This window comes from Xenopus laevis, chromosome 2L, assembly GCF_017654675.1.
Source record: "Xenopus laevis strain J_2021 chromosome 2L, Xenopus_laevis_v10.1, whole genome shotgun sequence".
Lineage (NCBI taxonomy): Eukaryota > Metazoa > Chordata > Amphibia > Anura > Pipidae > Xenopus > Xenopus laevis.
The window spans coordinates 31635586-31654984 of NC_054373.1; the positions used below are offsets into that span (position 1 = coordinate 31635586).

Here is a 19399-nt window from a genome sequence, read left to right on the forward strand (position 1 = left end):
AGTTGACATAAATTAGTTACATTTCTAAATTTAGATGTATAGGTACAAGAGGTCAGAAGCACAATCCAGAAATACACTTATTTTTTCCCAAATGAACAATACCAATGTTGTGGTGGAAGAGATTACAGCCCTTCCTTTGTCAGAGGGCACTGGCTAATTAAGAGGAATTGCTGCTGGGTTCTAATCTACGGCATCTCTCACAATGCTGAACCCTTGGTGCTGCATTCTCTAAGAAATTTGCAGCAGATCATTTTTCCCTTGCCAATCTAGGTCATAAATAGGTCTATAAAGAACCGGAAAAGCGTGAGAAAGGTCAGAGACAATATTCTTATCCATTAAAGGCCAGATGGCCACTGCGTATCATTATTGCTAACACATGAATGTTTCCCTGTTCTTTTTTTATATACTGAAATAAAGGACTGTGTACATAAACCATTATCCTGATTTTCACAGACGTTGGCATTGTTAAAATGTATGCTTAGTGTGTGTGACCCAGTGGAGTAACGGAGAGTGAGCTTGTCAAGAAAAGGATTAAGGGCTAACTTCCCCTTTGAATTTAAATATTTTGGGTATATTTTTATTCATTCTTGAGTACAGGCATGGCACCTGTTTTCCAGAATACTTTGGACCTGGGGTTTCCAGGATAACAGATCCTTCTGTAATTTGGCTCTTCATAACATAAGTCTATTAGAAAATAATTTAAATTTAAAGTAAATAAACCCAATAGACTGGTTTTGCTTGCAACAAGGATTTACTACATCTTTGTTTGTATCAAGTACAAGGTAATGTTTTATTATTACAAGGAAAAAGGAATCATTTTTAAAAATTTGAAATATTAGGATAAGATGGAGCCTACGAGGCTTCTCGTAATAAGAAGCTTCCTGGATAACAGGTTAACGAATCCCATACCTATACCTGCTAGCACCAAATCAAAATTTGTAAAACTTTGCACTATATTAAGGTGATACATACAGTAATTACCCCATAACTGTAGTGTAAACTTTACAAACTATAGGATTGCAGACAATCTAAATATAGATCTATTCCTAAATGCTGCATGTCCCCAGCTCTTACCTTCTCAGTTGCATTCAACAGCTGACTCGAGCATCAAAACTGACCAACCAATAATAATTTCACTAACCGTAGATTACAGCTGTCTAGTCTGTTTGTTTTGAGCCCAATAGTGTGAAATGGTCAATGTAGGCTAAAGTAAACAAATGTTACATCCAAATCTATTTGTGTATGACCAGCTGACATGTCATCAATAGACAAGCCCATAAAAGAAAACCCAATAACTCAATATTTTGTCTTGCCTGGAAGCCAACAGACTGACAATTCAGTCTAACATACTGAAGGTAGGAGTACAGGTATGGGATCAGTTATCTGGAAACCTGTTATAGAGAAAGAGCGTAATTACAGAAAGGCCATCTCCCATAGACATTTTATCCAAATAATCCAAATTTTAAATTTCCTTCCTCTCTGTAATAATAAAAAGTACATTGTACTTGATCCAAACTAAGCTATAGTTGATCCATATTAGAGGCAAAACCAGCCTATTGGGTTTATTGAACTTACATGATTTTGAGGTATGAAGAGCCAAACTTTAGAAAGATCAGTTATCCGAAAAACCACAGGTCCCGAGCATTCTGGATAACAGGTCCCATACCTGTAGTCTTAGCAAAATGATTTCACTGAGTCAACACATTTTATTTGCAGTCAAGATTAATAGAATACTCATATGTTGAGTGTGCATGCTTCTTTTATTTATAGAAAGAATAAGAATCTATTTATTTTCCTCCTAGACAGCACACAGAACAGTGGGCTCTCCCACAAAATGGAAAAAAACACACGAGAACAAATTAGATAACAGACCAACAGTTTTCTAGGAAACTATCTGTTGAGAAGAAAATACACCTAAATCTTATAGTACTTGATAGCAGTGTATATTTCATCATGTAGATTCTTTGCATTCTTAGCTGGCAATCGGCGCTACAGACTATAACTTCTTTGCCAGAATATGAATTAATTGGAGAATAAGATGGCTTTTTTTTTTCTTCTACGGCTTTTTCTGCTTTTTAACTAAATCTGTACAGTTTCAAGAGGAATTTATCCTAGAAACACAATTGTTTTTGAACAAAAATGAAAACTGCCATTAGAAGACGTTGGGTGTTTGTTGTATGTACATGGTTTTCATGTGACCTCCTTGATTGGCTGTCAAGACTCGCAGACTCACTGGCTGCAAGCTCGCATCATGTCTGCTTCTGGGACTGACGAAAAGGTGAAAGAGGCAACAGAAATTGCAGACTCCACATGTATTGACATGTTTTGCCGTTTGCCAAAGGCATATTTCTAAATGAGACTTTTTTTTTTTCTTACAAGCAGTTTTATATAAACTGCATAATTCAGTATGGATCTGAGAAGAGAGATATGGAACATCTTACTAGAAACTCTATGAGCTAAAATATGAACATTGCAGGTGGTAAAGCTTGTCTGCTTTGGATGTATATAGCCGATTATTGTACAGCACTTTGGCATATGTTGTAGCTTTATAAATATATGATATTGCTCTAAAAATATAGGTTTACAGATATAAAATAAGCATACACTTATTTATACAGCACGGTTATGTACTTAAATACGGATGACCCCCTCTGCTTTAAAAACTCTGGAGCGAGTACTTATTTAGCAACCCCTTTATTCAGACTGGTGTTGCTTCTCTAGGGTTTCTACATTAGAATGTGACTAATGGGTACAAAAGGTTGGGGACCTCCTCCAGCCAATACTTCAATTCCCACAAAGCAACGGATACTCCTTTACAGATCTTACGTGTATGATGACTCAACAATCCTGAACAATAACTATGTTCTATGGATATTAGTTGTTGTGTTAACTGGGCAGGTTTGATTATTTCATCTGTCAATGCACCATGTTGGCCAGTGCATCTGCAGCTAAAAAAAAAAGAGGAGCAGCAGCTCCTCTTAATTTGTTGCCGTTCCAATAATTTGGACTTTTGGTCTAGACAAACAGAACATAAGAAAGGTGGCCATACTGTTTACTGACCCATCATAAGGTATCAGTTTGGCCCAGTTGGATATCACATGGAATCGCTCTGTGTATGGTCATTTTTAATTAGCTGTCTTCTGCTGTATTGTTTAAAAGTCAGACCCAGCAGAGAGTAGAAAGAGACTTACAAATATTGCTTTCAAAAGGAAAATCTCGTATGTATCTCTTAAGCGAGATACATACGAGAGCAAGAAATGTTCTGGCCTCTATTATTCAAAGAATAAATCTACAAAGGCTTTTTAGCAATTTGGATTTGATCCCAAACTTTTCCAATACTGTCCTTATTGTCATTCCTGACTGGACCCCATGTTTCACTAATAAATTTAGAGTCAGGCTGAACAATCCTGAGTGAAAGCAGTGAACATTCTTACTGCTATGGACAGATTCCTTATACATATGTTTGCAAATCTGGTCGCTGCTCCTGCCTTCTATTTCAGCAGACAGGCACAAAACATTCAATTATTTTGCCATTCCTTAACAAGAAGAACTGCTGGGTATGTAAATAAGCATTTTGTCGATGTGAAGACAATATGGTTCTTTGGGGAAAAGAGAACTGATGATGGATTTTTCGTTAAAGAGTTTTGCATTGTAGATCCCATAGTTTGTTTTTCTTATTTTTTCCAGAATGAAGTTCAATCTAAAATCCTAAATATTTGGCTATCAGGTAGAATGCTCTTTGAACTCTACTGAACCTCTAGATAATATACGGGTTACAATAGAGGATTATACAGCCTGTGAAATTTCTTAAATCCTGTAAAACAATCCAGGAAGTGTGAATAAAGCTATGGTTATAAGCGTCATGGGGGCTCATCGGTTAACACTACTGCCTTGTCATGTTGGGGTCCAGAGTTTAATTTCCAACTGGGCACCATATGCAAAAACGTATGTCCTCTCCGGGTCTGCTGGGGTTTCCTCCGGTTACTCTGGTTTCCTCCCACACTCAAAACATACAGGGAGGTTAATTTGCTCCTGATGAAATTGACCCTAGTATGTGTTATGTCAATGTAATAGGGACCTTAGACTGTAAGCTCCATTGTGGCAGGGACAGATGTAAATGATGAACATTTACAAGTGCTGCGTAAACATGTCAGTGCTATGTAAATAAAGGATACTGAATCAATAACAAGCAGCACATAGCTCATGTGGCAATCTGCTGACTGACTGCACTCAAACAAAAGTGGGTAGGGGTGCATGAGGAAGGAAAGGCCTACAACATGCTTTGCATTAGTGTCTGCTAAAGCTTTTTTGAGCACCTGTTTCTGAATTATTTGTTGAAGCACTACTGGCTTGAGTGACATCCAGGGCCATCTTGAGGAATCTCTTCTTTTATGAAGTCATTTTAATAAGTGAATAAGAGCAGTTAGGTTTGCTAACAACCTGGAAAGCCCTCTGAAATTGTAATACCTAAGTGGATATTGAGGAATTTAATGACAATATAATGGTTTGAGGTCAAAACTGTCCTTTACAAGGGGCAGTTTTGGCAATTCTGTCCTATTGTGGCAGAGCCAGGTCTTCTCTTAATACAAACTCCAAGATCTCCTTTGGGGCCTGGTGTCTTCTACAGAAATGCTTTCTCTACTACTAATTTCTATGACCTGAAACGCCAATTTAAAATAAGTACAGCCCTTAAAGTTACTCCACTGGAACTCATGCAACCTCTACTGCTTGTGCCACTCCTGAAAGACTGCCAGCTATTTCATGTCTAAAATACCTTAGTTCCTCCAGTGATAATGCATTAGTTATACTCAACCACTGTAGAAAGGAAAAATATCAGATTGTGTAGAATACTGTTGTTTATAAAAGCTCTTAAAAAAATCTTACTTTGCATAAGATTGCGTTCCCAACCGCCGGGTCGTGGCAGTCCTGAACCCCCCCATCGGTCCTTGCAAAATAATTTGGCTCTTCTTTGGTCCCTGGGCCAAAAAAGGAAGGGGACCCCTGTTCTAAAGCAGCTCTGGGATGGGTGGGGTTTTAGAACTCTGTAAACTGTTCTAAATATATTTAGTTGATACATTTCTTATCTTTGTCCCTGCTGTGCAGAATCCTTGGGTTTCATTACAGGCAGCTGTTATAATTGATAGAATAGTTGCTAATACTCCAGAGATACTGCTGAGAAATGCATCAACAAAATGTTGCAAAATTGTAATAGTTCAGAATCTGCACCTGAATTACTGAGCTGCCAGACTCAAACACCAGACAGGGACATTAAACTTAGATTTTAAAAAATGGAAAGTAATTGAAAAAAGTATTTATTTCTGGGGAACAATCTGAAAACAACTGAACTGGAAAAAAAGTGTTTGAAGGTTAACACCCCCTTTAACCTTTTTCTAAAATAATTGCAATTGCTGTATTTACTAACACAATTTTGGAAATAAAGTCCCTTACATAGATTCACGGTCTTACATATTTCTTGGATCTTAGAACAGAAAGAATTGCAGAGACTATTACAGAAAGTTGCAGATACAAAACTCCGGAGCTGCTCGTCCAATCAAGAATTTATCAGAACTAAAGACATTTTCACAAAATTCTATATCAAATTTTTGAGGAAGGCCTCCATTTAACATTGTATAATGTAGAGTTTCTGACAATGCCCTTTGTTCTGCACAAAGGAGATCTGGATTTGCTTGTCAAGAAGAATTAAAAGCATGTTTTACAGTTCAGTAATCCCAAATGATGTTTAGGGTAAATGCTTTCTTTAATCACTAGAAATAAACATTTTCAAATCCATATGTGAATTATTAAAAAAGCGTGATTGTTTAATGAAACCAAACAACCCCTTTCTTTGGGCTACAGATATATTTAAAGTGACAGTATGCTGATAATTATGAATTCATTATGACTGCGAAGTCCAAAAGATTCGGAAGTTCAAGATTCTATTTGGGGACACAACTTAGAAAAAACCTTATGGATGAGGTAACAAAAAAGCAGTTACCTTAAGAGCAACGGCCCCCAAGGGCTATTTTCAGTGTTTTTCTTTGCATGATCTCCAGCTTGGCAGGCCTGCTGGCAAAACCATATGAATTGCTCCTCCATTTACTTGTATTATAATTATTGGTCCGTGTTGGTACAATCACAGATAAAGCGAATATCGCTCGGAGAACCTTCACTGATCTTTAAATAGGTGTGGCAAAGAGACTTAATTTGCAGTGAAAGAAGCTGAAGCTATTGACCTTCTTTTTGCCCTCCTGCTTAAGTTAAGCATCTGTTATATCTAAATTGTTTTGAGTTTTTTTTTCACTTAAATGCTCCTGATTACAGACAAAACTAGAAGGAATGTAGAGTATGTTTGTTACTTCACCATGACAATTTCCATAGCACAACTATGTGTGTGCTCTGGGTGGCTTTAAAAACAAATATAAGAATAGTTTATTCTTTGCTCCTGACCTGCTCTCTTGTGGCTGTTGCCTGTTAATACACTGACTCTGTCCGATTATGTTTACGGACATGAAACAATATGAGCAGGAAAACCACCAGTTCCCAAACCCCTCAGGCTCTTAGTGTCATTCATTCCCTCCCTTACTTTGTTGTATAGTAAAATTATGTATTCTTGGACATGTCCATCTACTTCTAATAGTGGGTGGTGCACAAATTCTCTAGATATCAGAGGGACATGGTGAGAGAAGATATGGGATGGGTTGCCTTATACTGTATGAACTGAATGAGCTTGTGTCAAAAGGGGGGTATTCTTTCCCTTTAACTGCCATTGTGTAAAGCTGTAAACAATTAGGCAAAATGTTTAACACAGGTTAATGTAAAATTAACAAATTTTTATCAACAGTAAGGCTTGTTGCAAATGGTACGTTTTCTCAACTGCCATAAGTTCACCATGGGAAAAACGGCATTTAAGTGCTTTATTGATACTTTTTGCCCTGTGAATGTGGATGCTGTGCCTGTCAGTGAATTTGCTGACAGGGAGAAGTCAACAGATAACTAAATATATTTTGCAACTTCTAAGACCGGCATCATCAAGAGGCAAATTTTTCCCAAAACCTCCACACATCCTCTTATTAATGTTATTTATGAAGCATAGTGTAGTACTATCCAAAGTGGTTAATGCAAGATGTAAGCCTTTGTACATACCTCCTCTATCATAGTGTCCAAAGCTGTGGCAATTTCCTCCTTTGTACAGGAACTTGTAACCATGTTTCTTAGACGCAGACAGTATTCTCTCATCTGTAAGAAAGAAAAAAATTAGCAAAGATAAATGGTACAATAAAGCATGTCATCACTGACCCAGACCAATCTGGATTGGAGTCTGCATGCATGTTAAATTATGCTGCTGAATGTGGCAATAACAAACAGATACTTCTCCCCTAAGCCTAGTCTTAGTAGAAACAAAGTTGAAACACAGATGATGTAGGGTCAAAATATCACCACTAGGATTGGCTCTGCATATAAGAGCACACATCAGCCAATCAAAAATGCTGAGCATGTATATCTGCAATCTAAAATTACCATTCATTGTGATGCAACTAAGCGATTTGCTGTAAAGACAAGCGTAAATTGTTAAAAGGCAAGTTTGTTATAATATTTGTTTTAAAGCATGGATAAAAAATAATTGTTGAGCACAGTGTAATAGCATGCTACATGGCACGGTACAAGCACCCTACTTACACCTAGCAGGTAAATATTGGACATCAAAACCTGATCTAACTCAAGATGTTGCATTCTCCAAGTGCTAAAATGAATGGCAAATAATTAGGACACAGATTTTGAGCTAGTGACTAGTGATGTGCGGGTCGAGAAAAACTCAACGCACAGCAAAGCACACCCGCAATTATGGGATGGGGCAAGTACTCGTCTATAAAATCAGAAGCCAGAAGTTTAAGGTTGTGGATGGGGAGAGCAGGCAGAAGAGCTCATCCTGAACCTACCCTGCAAGTGGTGTGCGGAGGTCAGCCCGACCCACAGGTATCAGTCCAGCCCGCACATCACTACTGGTGACCCATATATTACAGCAGATCAGCATTTCCCACACGCAGATCGATTACATCACCCTTCTTGGAGAATGTGTTTATTCTCAATGAAATAAATGTAAATTACATGGTCTACCATGGTATGATAATTTAATAAAAACTAGAACCAAAATCTGGACTCCTGTTATACTCAACTGGGCTCTCTATATGTTATCATTTCTTATCAAATAATTCTAATATCTAACCAGACACACATTTCTCTGGGTGCATTTAAGACTTGATTTAGTATTTATACAATTTACTTTCTAACACCTCTGGCTATTACTGGGAGAGGTTAGTCATAAAGCAAATCTATAGCGTCACCTTGTGGTTGAGAATGTCATTCATTCTTCGAGTAGCTTCTGCAGTGTGTGATTCGGGGAAACATTTCTTAGGTATTACACCATATTTTTCTAAAAGACAAAGGATATATAATTGTAGAGCAAAAGCAATATTCAAAAGTACAGTGTTCTTTCATAACATTTGCATGTGTTGCAAAAGATCAGAAGTTCAGTACAGGTCTACAGCCACAACAAAACACCGACCAGTGCATGAACGCACAGCAATAACTCACAGTGCACTTAACTGTTTAATGCTTTCTGAGAGTATCTGGAATACTGCAACAGGGTCTGCTGAATATCACACTAAAGTAGGTAGCTCTAATCAAAGCGACCAAGTCACTTGTATCACCGCTGAAGATTATTTATTTATTTTTACTTTGCTAGTTGTCTAATGTAAATTTTAACATGCAGTTATATTATATATGCCCCCTAAATTACAAAAGTTGCTACAGGCTCAGCTTAAATAAGAGGGCTTCCAATATGTCCCAGGGTATCTGGCCATAGTTTGCTTATCGTCTCTTATATGTGTTTAACTCCCTTACAGGTAGCCAGAAGGGGTAATAGCCAGAGAGGCTTAATATTGTACATAATAGACAAAAGGTCTCATTTGCAAAGGACCTGCAGACTGCCTTTAAGGTGGAGTGTGGCCTGTGTTGTTCTTAAGGGTGGGTGGGGGAGACAAGTCGGTGTGCATTAAGGACAGGGCTACACCCTGACACTATGCTCTTCAATGAGCAAGGCTATTTCATCCAGCACATCCAGTGTAAAGTGCCCTGTAGAGTTCTTAAAGGAGAAGGACAGGGTAAAACTAAGTAAGCCTTATCAGAAAGGTCCACCAAAATATACCAGTAAACCCTGCTGCTCCTCTGTCAAAAGAAACACTGCATTTCTTTCCTTCTATTGTGTACACATGGACTTTTGTATCAGACTTCCTGCCTTCAGCTTAATCCTCCTTGCCCCATGCTCAGTTTGCTCCTCTTCCCCCCCCCCACCTTCTCTGCTGTTATCTGAGCCCAGAGCTATAAGTGAGCAGGGAAAACACCAAGCTAATACTGCAGCTGCTATCCTAAACAAACAGAGAGCTACTAGTGCTTTTTACTCAGGTATGAACAGAATTAATATAGCATTTTAGCTTGCACTGTTGCACCTGATCTATTGGCAATAAAATGCCTCTGTAGCTTTCCTTCTCCTTTAAGCCCGTAGTGCTCATGTGCCCCCTAGGGGCATAAATGACCCCTCAGTTCTTCAGATATTAGAATAAACCAGGGAATGCCATTCTTAGATGTCAGAAGGTGACCAATAATGGAATATTTCCCTGTGGAACCTCTCTCTCTTGCCCTCTGCTCTGCTCAATATCTAAGCTTTATAAATTTTATTTATTTATAAAAACCAACCATTTCCACAGAGATGTCTACACATGCAAACTCAGGAATTTGACCTGCATATATGTTTCTGACATGTAGGAGGCAACTGGAATACAGGAAGGGAACACAAGCAGACACATAATGAACATACAAACTGCTAGCAGATGGTGCAACCCTAGCTGGAATTAAACCTAGGACCCTGGCAGTGAAAGGCAGCAATGCTAACCCCAAAACATGCCTAGAACTTCTTTCTCATGGATACATGCTCCCAGCCATATGTTTCCATATTTTCTTGCACTTAGGACTGTAAATAGATCCCTTCTGACTGTAGTAAGAAATCGAATAATTTGTGCCCATGGGAACGCCAAAGACCTGGGGGCCTAAGAGCAGATGCAATCCTTGCAATCACCGCTTCAGCACAAATTTTCTTGGATGGTAAACCTTTTGCGCTACACATTTTTTCAACTAAACCCCTCCCTCACTGATGGCATAGTTTAAGTACACTATAGTTCAAGATCAAAAGGGAGGCAAGTTGCTCATTCCACATGAAAAGCGCAACAAAATTAGCTTTCTATACTTACCAATCAGATTTACTAGCATGTCCCACTGCCCTCCATCATTGCAAGGATTGGATAGGAGGAACTGCATAAGTCTTCCATCAATAGTTTCATTCATACGCACTGTCTCAACAAAAGCATTAAGGAAATAATAACAGCGCTCCACCTGCAAGACAGATAATGGCATGGGTTTATTACAGAAGTATTACAAACTAAAAATCTTTAACCAATTGCTTATTGCAAGGAGATATTTCAGATCTATATGTTTTTATGGCTGACCAGTACTTGGAAAAATGCAAGAATTCTCTAATACAAGAATACAGGATCAGAACAGAAGGAAGCCTTAGGCATGGCTGAGTTAAGAAATATACAAGCTTGACTGATTGTAGAGTATGGATACAGATTATTCCTATCCATTTAGTTGATGCATCAGGAATTTTGGCGTGTTAAGACACCCAAGCTGCATTTTGCAAACTGCTGACTGTGAGTAGCTTTTCCAAACTGGGTTCTAACACAAATGCTCTCACCTGCATCTCTCTACTGATCAATTATCTATTTGGCATTTATTATACAATTAGTGTATCATCCTTTGCCTGTTTCAGAGAGGGCCATTTAGAGAGCAAGTGCTAACTGCAGCCACCAAAAATTCTGTGACACTGGGTCACAGGCTTTCCTCTAGTGGAAGCTGTTGGTTTCACATGGCACTATTTTGTGGTTATATTAATATTTGGTAAAATGTTGCCAATAACACAGATGCATAAGTTTTGAAGGAGTGTTTTTGTACTGAGCAGCACACTACTTTCGTTTCAAAAGTTCATTACAAAAAAATAGCATGTTCATGTGATCAAGGCCAGAATTAGAGCCAAAGGGTTCAATAGATCTTAAAAGTGATCATCCAAAGGTCACAGTTACAATTTCAAGATAAAGGAGATTTCTTGACGTTCTGAGCATGAGTGGTTAAGGACACCCACAGGAGGACTTTGTCTCTGCAGTCCAAACAAGATTTATTCACAGATCTACCCATAGACGCAACGATTCTTCTTGCCGAACGACCGATTTTAGGGAAGTCCGACCAATCCTTCGAAATTATTGTGCGGTTAGTGGGATTCGAACGATCGAACATCTTGATTGGCCAGGTCAAAAAATTTGTCGGCCCCAGTGCAATCTATCTATGTTTGCAGGGCCAAGCAGGCAGCTCCCCTTTGTTTCCTGTCAAATTGGTCTTTTTAGTTGATGGTCAATTCGTACGATCGTTCTGAGAAAATCGTGGTCTCACGATGAGGATCGGATCTTTTAAAAATCTCAACATCTATGGCCAGCTTAATAAGATAAAATACATACAACTTTCATATCAAAATACTATAAGCAATCTATTACCTTGAAAAAGTGACACAAACTTGACAACATACCTTGTCCCAGAAAAACAGGTACGACTGGCTGAATTCGAATTCTTCAATGTTTAGCTTTTTCATAAAAGGAAGTCTCATTACATTCAAACAGGAAAAAATCCAGCATCTTCCTGCAGGGTAAAGAACAGAGTATGCATTTTTTGTTGTCTAGGTGCTTAACAGCCAGGAATAAAGTTCAGGCTGTGATTCCAATTCTACATTATAAGCTTAAATAACACTCCAACAGCCCAGAGGCCAAAGCATGATTAGTCACAATTTGTACAGTCGTTTTTCTGGTCGATGGACCACGGATAAAGAAAGGAAAAAGCTTTGCTCCATAGCACACTAGCAGTCCTCTAACTGCAGGTATTGTTGGACTGAAGGTAGTTTGGGGAACAATTTTCCTTAGAAAAAAATATACTGTAGTGCTCAGACACAAAATGTTGCTATCACTTGAAGCAATAAGAATACATATGTACATTGGTGGCATTTTGTTGCATGTGGGTGAAAAATCTATGTGCCATTGCCCTTACAGAATGGTACATGGTATTATGTTCACTGAAGGCTTGTTAGCAGGATCCACCAGGTGTACAGTACAGTAAAGCTATGCGAAAAGTTCCCGTGATAACCACAATACTGTAGAAACATTTGAGGGTATACTTTACATTCTTGTAGATATGTGTGCATTACTCTACTAACACACAGTAAGAAGCGAGTACTTTACCCAACAACCTATTTTACCGCACATGATAAATAAAATGTCCCGTCCACATTAATATAAACTTTTCGGAGGCCAAGAAGATAATTTAAGGCAAAATTAAAATTGATTTTCATATACAGAATAAATTGCATTCATTTGTATTTCATATTTGTGGCTTTGAAAAAATTTTTTGCAGTGTTTATGTGGTGAAAACTCTGCCACTACAGGAGTGATGGAATGGGTACTGAAGCAGCAACTGCACAGTACAGAAGTACATGCTGTGTGGGTGGAAGCAGAACCTCTGTAACTGCATAAAAAAATGGACATGGCACCCTAGTCCCATGAAAACGTTTTTTAGCCAGCATTTAGATTTTTTGAAAGCAAAATCGCTTACCAGAGTTCTTTTGGTTCGTAACTGGTTTACCCTCTGCTGGGATGGTGTGCTGGAAAACATGTGCCGTATCCTGTACAGTCTGCCTCTGCAGACAAACTTCAAGTGGATCGATACATGTTGCCACATTTTGGGCCAGCAAGAACTGGGGTTCAGATTTCAGTTTTTCCTTGAAAGATGATGTTTTCTCTAAGCTTAAACCTAGAAGGAAGCAAAGTAAATCAAAGTCAAAAGGAGTGTTGTGCCTAAAAACTAATGTTTAATGTATGTAATGTGGTGTGCAATTCATTGAGTATGTATTTGCTCTAAAAGCTAACATAATTAAGCTTTCTGTTATGTAATATTAGTCTGTAAGGGTAATTGCACAAAGTGCAATTCCAAACCTTTTGTCTTCTGGGTGTATTCCAGCTCATCCACTAAAATACTTGGGAAGCCCGAAACCCATTCAGTTCTATAGGTGCACTCCCAATAATGAACAGAGGCTGATGTATTTTCAACAATAACTGTCTGACTTGCAAGTGTATCAAGGAGTGTAGGGGATTCCCTTAAAAATAAATGGGAGGGTCTCTTTGCGTTTCGTTACTTGCCCAATGTTTTTTTTATATAGCAGCATAAAACTGATCTATTTCGACATTTTCATTGAGTGAATACCACTCGGTGGGTTGGGTGGGTCCAAAATTAAAATATGGCAGGGCAAGGATCTATATACAGTAGGTTAAAGGGTTAAAGGGTTTCTGTCACGATTTTTATGGTGTATAAAATGTCATTCCTGAACCAGCAAGTAGATTTTTTTTTAAATTTATAATAATGGTGTATAGGCAGCCATCTCAGGACATTTTGCCTGGTCATGCGCTTTCAGAAAGAGCCAGTGTTGCAATATGGAACTGCTTTCTGAAAGGCTGTTGTTTCTCCTACACAATGTAACTGCATGCGTTGCAGCGGAACCTGGATTTTACTATTGAGTACTGTTCTTAGATCTACCAGGGAGCTGTTATCGTGTGTTAGGGAGCTGCTATCTGGTTACCTTCCCATTGTTCTGTTAGGCTGCTGGGGGGAAAGGGAGGGGTGATATCACTCCAACTTGTAGTACAGCAGTAAAGAGTGATTGAAGTTTAACAGAGCACATGTCACATGACTTGGGACAGCTGGGAAACTGACACACAACATGTTTTCCCATTACAGTTTTCCCTTAAAGAAACCTTTCAAAAATTAAAAGATTTCAATGAGGCATGTCCGAATATATTCCTCACGTGTGACCCTGTGAACTGCCATTTGCTTTCAATGCGCATGCTCCCAGTTACTATCACAACAGTGAAGGCTCTGACAGAATGTGCAGCTGCCCAATTGTGCACTTTTTGGGCCATGGTACCTGGGAAAGAGTGGCTAGTTGATATTAAGGAAAAACTATATATCATTGTATGAAAGGGTGTGGAGAACTGTGGGGTGCCAATTTGTTAGGCTTACATCAAAGCCCAGGCCAGTGCTCCTCTAAACTACTGGCAAAATCCCACCAGCCCAGGGTATAATTCTAGAGAGCCTTGTGCTGATACACTTTCATTTGTCCCAGGGAGCACTTGAGGTCAGAATGATCAATGTTTAAAGGTGTGGTTCACCTTTAAAGGGCATGTAAAGGCAAAATAATAAAGTCCCATTTTTACTTTCTTTAATGAAAAAGAAACCTATCTCCAATATACCTTAATTAAAAAATGTGTACCGTTTTTATAAGAAACCTGACTGTATGCAGTGAAATTCTCCCTTCATTTACTGCTGGGGATAGGAATTGTCAGATGGTCCCTAACTGCTGAGCAGGGAAACAATCATACTTATGAACAGCAGGGGGAGCCCCCGCCTTACTTCCCAGCCATGCAGAACTCAAGCAGCTTTGTTTATGATGATCCCTAACAGCCCAGACCACACTGAGCATGTGCACAGTCTTAGTCTTGCAAAGATGTTTAACAAAGTTACAAGATGGTGACCCCCTGTAGCCAACTTTGAAAGCATAAATTATTTGTTTGATTAGGCTTGTGGTGAAGTAAGTTCATGTTTATATTTAGTATACAAAATACATAATTTCTAGCCTAATTCTATTGTAGACTTTACATGCCCTTTAAGTTAAATTTAAGTATGTTATAGAATGGCCAATTTTAAACAACTTTGTAATTGTTCATTAGTTATTTTTTTATAGTTATTAAATGATTTGTGTTCATCTTCTGACTCTTCTGGGCTTTGAAATGGGGGTCACTGACTCCATCTAAAGACAAATGTTCTGTAAAGCTACAAAGGTATTGCTACTTTTTATTGTTCATCTTGTATTCAAGCCCTCTCCTATTCATATTCCAGTCTCTTATTCAAATCAATGTATTGTTGCTTTGGTCATTTGGACCCTAGCAACCAGATACCAAAATTGCAAACTGGAGAGCTGCTAAATAAAAAGCCAGAAAACTCAAAATCCACAAATACAAAATGAAAACCAATTGCAAATTGTCTAAGAATTTCACTCTACATCATACTAAAAGGTAACTCAAAAGTGAGCAACCCCTTTAAAAGCTAGAATTTGCTCTATTGTGCACAAGCACATCCCAGGGCCGCAGAAAAGAGGAAGGAGTGGGTAGAAGATAGATGCACAGTGCTCCCTAGAATAGTATTTCCGGCCATAGATGTAATGAACTGCACAGGCCAGGGGGATTCCTATCACATGATCATATAAATAATTATAATTGGTATTACATATCTAACAACCAGGGTCCAATTACCCTAACAACCACACCTTGATTTGAATGAGAGACTGACATATGAATAGGAGAGGCCTGAGTAAAAAAAAAATGATTAATAAAAAGTAGCAATAACAATCAATGTGTAGCCTTACAGAGCATCTCCCATCTGAAAGATTGAAAGAGTCAGAAAACAATTGAAAAACTATATAAAAAAAAATGAAGGCCAATTGAAAAGTTGCTTAGAATTAGAATTTCTATATAACATTCTAAAAGTTCACTTAAAGGTTAACCACCCCTTTACACGTTTGTAAATACCCTTGGTTTAAAATGAATATATTAGAAATCACCTAGACCAGTATAAAAGCACTTGGTATGCAGCCTTATGAATTTATATGTTCATGGACCTCTGTGGTCCATGACCACAGAGGTGAGACCACAGAGGTCCATGAACATATAAATTCATAAGGCTGCATACCAAGTGCTTTTATACTGGTCTAGGTGATTTCTAATATATTCATTTTAAACCAAGGGTATTTGTTACAGTACACAAGAACTGAGGAAAGCATACAAGACCTCAGGTTCAGGCCCATGTTATAATTCTTTCAACAAATACTTTTTTCCCCCCTTTAGGGGCATGTGAAGCCCTTTACCAACTCTCCTGTGCAATCCCAACGCGGCCATGGGAACATGTTCTGGTTACTGGAAGGTTATCCATAAAGTTGCAAAAAAGATGATACTGGGCTGGCCCATACCAAACCACACTCCTTGAGTTTGATGCAGTTAAAAAGTATTTATTTATTAAGCAAAAAAACATCACAAGGCCTAACGCGTTTCGTGCCTTAGGGGCACTTAGTCATAGCCATTGCCTATGACTAGGCCTTGTGATGTTTTTTTGCTTAATAAATAAATACTTTTGAACTATATCAAACTCAAGGGGTGTGGTTTGGTATGGGCCAGCCAATTATCTTTTTTGCAATATTTGCCTCCCCGAACTGAAGGTGTGGGGCTTGAGCACCTGGACCCCCCCCTTCTTTCTGGGTAAGTTAACCACTGTGGATTCATTGCACTCAACACTGAATCCCTTCTTATCTAAATGTATCCATAAAGGTACTAAAGAACCATACACACGTATATGCATTTTGATGCTACATCATTGCTTTCCTGCTGGAAGGAGAAACACTAAACTTGGCGTCTGTTACACGTAAATAAGATCTGGACTACAAATCCCAGCATGCAGTTGGATAATTTAGCCCCACAGGAAACAGCTTCATCGTTACGTCACTAGTGAACAAACGCCACCAAGGCAAAGCGTAAATACAACTCCAACACAACCTATATTCCCCTTATTATACTTACAGCCCCGCCCCTTTTAGAAAAGCCACGCCCCTGCCTCATATTCTCCGCCCATGACTCAGCACAAGCGACACGAATATCACAGTACATGAGCCCACCCCATTCCCAAAGGTCTCTCCGTATTTTTCAGTTCTCGCTCCCTTACCAGCGCTCATTGTACAATCTCTTTCTCTCAGGTACAACAGCTCAGTGTCAAATCCTTCTCGCACAATGTGCCGGCAAATCGCACTACCTCCTGACAGCTTTCCGGGCGACGCAGGAAGTGATGGGTCAGGTTGTGTGAAAGGCGGGTCATGATTGGCTGGGAGGCGTGTCCTCAGCCGGCCTAGAAAATAGGAGGCACGTGATCCGTACCTCAAAAGTAAATTGTGTGTGGTACAAGAGGGCTGAGGGGGATGAACAGTAAAGCTCTAGGCTTCACTTTGATCATTTTTGATAATGCTCGCGGTACAAATGTGCTGACGAGGGTAAAACAAAGTCAAAAGGGAAATTAAAGTGGAGTCAGTGTCCAGACTGAGAATTAAAATAGGCCCTGTCATTTCAGGAGGCCCAATCAGCCCACTAAATAGTGACTTTCGATGGCACCACATAGCAGCCCCTCTGGCATTTGCCAGAACCCACAGATTGCCAGTTTAGGCCTGGTCAGTGGTGTAAAATGTGGAAGTGCAGTTTAACCCAGTTTTGTGTCTTTCAGGGGAACAGAAAAAAATGGTGTACAAAAACAGGGACATATTAAATCAGGGAAATGCACGATGCATTTTACAGTGGTTGGGCCATGAAAAAACTGTAAAATACAAGAAAACGAAATTAGAGGACGGAAAAAAACAGGTTTTACTGTAGATTAGCTCACCATTGCTCCATGTCTGGGGGCTGTGAGGTTGAGTTTTGTACAACCAAAACACCACCGGAGAAGATTTAAGATTTCAGAACATAAAAACTTGCAGGGCGATGACCCAGAATTGCTTTTTAGCCAACCTACAAGTATAATATTACATGCTTACATGGGCCAAAGATCAGATTGGTCATTGGTGAAATACATACGTTTGTTTATTTTTAACCTTTAACTCTGTGACTTCAAAGTGAGTGTGGGAGCTGCTAAGCGTTTCATGTGATCTAAGTGTTAAGCAGCATTAAAAACCTTAAAGGGATACTGACATCAGAAAAGAATAACCTTTTATAATATCATAACATTGTCTTTGAATGCTATTTATAATTTTGCCATAAAAGTATTTACCTGATGATTTTACATTGCCTTCTTACTTCCCCGTTCCTCTATGAGGAGCTGCCATATTTGTGCAGCAGTAGTTTATTAGCATTAGAAACTCTAACTGACAGGTTAAGAAGGGACAGTCAGGTTGGCAAAACACTCAGGTTTAGGAACTTGAAGCAACAATTACAAAAGCAGAACTATCAGCGAAAAACGATCAACATGACCTGTAGGTAGGTTAATAATTTGAAAATACATTTTTTAGTATCAGTATCACTTTAAGGCGTTTAAAACCAAAAAGCCGTTTGTGAGGAATTGCACTTGAGAGACTGTAAGTACCCAGTGTAAATATGAGTGCAAGTGGGTTTGCTGGTATTACTCAGAGTGTGTCTTGTCACATGTATGTGGTGTTGGAGCAGCAGTTCCATGCAGTATTTACATGTGAGATGTCGGTGCGTTTTCATCCTGGAATCTGAACTGCAGACTCTAAGGGAGGATCTTGCAGCCCTGAGGGCAGCGGCAAACATGGGGGAGGAAAGGAGGCTCGCAGAGCAACCACTGGGAGAGTGGGGGGAGAAAAGGGGCAGTGGAGGCTAATGAGGGAGGAAGGTTTGTGACAGTCAGGAGGTGAAGTAGGGGACAGATGGGAAGGGGGGGCTGGTGCACAGCTTGTCCAAAACAACAAATTCGCCATGTTGGCTGAAGATGCTGTAAAAGAAAGCTCTGAGCTGGCATGTATGGAGCAGGCTGACTTTCACAGCACCCTGGGATGCAGTGGCTCTCATATAGGTGGTGGGGGGAGAGCAAGGAAGGAAAGGCAGGTTCTAGTTATAGGGGATTAAATTATTAGAAAGGTGGATAGGGTAATCTGCCGTAAGGACCCTTCATGCCGAACAGTCTGCTGCCTGCCTGGTGCTAGGGTTTAGCATGTGGTGGAACGAGTGGACAGATTATTGGGAAAGACCCGGCGGTCTTGGTATATGTACTAATGACAAAGTTAGAGGAGGTGGTGAAGTCTTCAAGAACAAATTTAAAAAACTAGGTGTAAAGTTGAGGGCGAGGACTTCCAAGGTAATTTTCTCAGCGATATTACCTGTGCCACAAGCAACACTAAGACAGCGGGAGCTTAGGGAGATTAATGCGTGGCTGAGAGATTGGTGTAGGGAGGAAGCTTTTGGGTTTTTGGAGAACTGATTTCTCAGTCGGCTACAGGCTCTTTGCTAGGGATGGGCTGCACCTCAATGATGATGGTGCAGCTGTTTTGAGGGAGAAGATGGCTAGATGGTTGGCGGATATTTTAAAGTAGGCGTGGGGGGGAGGGTTCAGTAAAAGATTCAGTGAAAGACAGGTTAGATGAGATAGTGGG

At 39.4% G+C, this 19399-nt stretch overlaps 1 protein-coding gene across 1 annotated transcript in view; it reads right to left on the reverse strand.

The window, feature by feature from the left end:
• blmh.L (bleomycin hydrolase L homeolog) overlaps window positions 1–17116 on the reverse strand; it is a 50900-nt gene extending 33784 nt beyond the window's left edge. The window contains exons 1-6 of the mRNA XM_018246086.2: window positions 16972–17116; window positions 12763–12960; window positions 11690–11799; window positions 10305–10446; window positions 8343–8431; window positions 7144–7236 (exon numbers count right to left, since the gene is read on the reverse strand). Coding sequence (XP_018101575.1) covers window positions 7144–7236; window positions 8343–8431; window positions 10305–10446; window positions 11690–11799; window positions 12763–12960; window positions 16972–16981 — 642 coding nt within the window. The 5' untranslated portion in view covers window positions 16982–17116. The remainder of the gene's footprint in view (window positions 1–7143; window positions 7237–8342; window positions 8432–10304; window positions 10447–11689; window positions 11800–12762; window positions 12961–16971) is intronic.
• Between the last annotated feature and the right edge of the window lie 2283 nt (window positions 17117–19399).